The 594-nt window shown below is 39.7% G+C and overlaps 1 protein-coding gene across 1 annotated transcript in view; it reads right to left on the reverse strand.

Annotated features, from left to right (window-relative positions):
* Nucleotides 1-291: 291 nt before the first annotated feature.
* The window catches only part of LOC103608943 (caspase-10-like), a gene marked incomplete at its 3' end in the record, with an annotated part of 6,858 nt that continues 6,555 nt past the window's right edge, over nucleotides 292-594 (reverse strand). The window contains exon 3 of the mRNA XM_008593330.1: nucleotides 292-385. Coding sequence (XP_008591552.1) covers nucleotides 292-385 — 94 coding nt within the window. The remainder of the gene's footprint in view (nucleotides 386-594) is intronic.

Consider the following 594-nt stretch of genomic DNA (forward strand, 5'->3'; position numbering starts at 1 on the left):
AATATTGGCCTCATGCTAATGTTTTATGCATATTATTTCATCCACCCCTCCCAACGGTCAACAATTTGACACATAAGAAAATTGAAACTCAGAAAGTTTCCATCATTTGCCCCATATCACAGGGAATCAGGACTAGAATCCAGGCCACCTAACACCCAAGTTGACATTCCTATAACCATTGCATATACTGGCTCCCACAAAAATAAACTTCCCGGAAAACACCTTCCAGCATCTTCCTACTACTGATTAAAGCAGTGCTCGCATGGACCCCATTCTATGTCACCCACTCACCATCGAGGTGTTTGGAATCTGGTCTCTCAGAAGGAAAGTCATGGCCTTTAAGCTCTCTGAGTCGATGCCTTCTGACACTTCATAGAGCAGTTTTCTAAGGTATACACAAAAAATGAAAATAAGCCTCACACTTGCAGAGAACATCAGAGTATATCATGCACCTCTACAAATGTTATCCATCATTTGGATGATCAAGCCTGTGAGCAGATAATTATTAATTCCATTTTACAGATTGAAAAATGAAAATTTTGAGTTTCTAAGTGACCTATTTAAGATAGCACATAAGCAGTAGAGGCAAGCCTT

The sequence above is a fragment of the Galeopterus variegatus genome, unplaced genomic scaffold (assembly GCF_000696425.1).
Source record: "Galeopterus variegatus unplaced genomic scaffold, G_variegatus-3.0.2 Scaffold9004, whole genome shotgun sequence".
In the NCBI taxonomy this organism is placed as follows: Eukaryota; Metazoa; Chordata; class Mammalia; order Dermoptera; family Cynocephalidae; genus Galeopterus; species Galeopterus variegatus.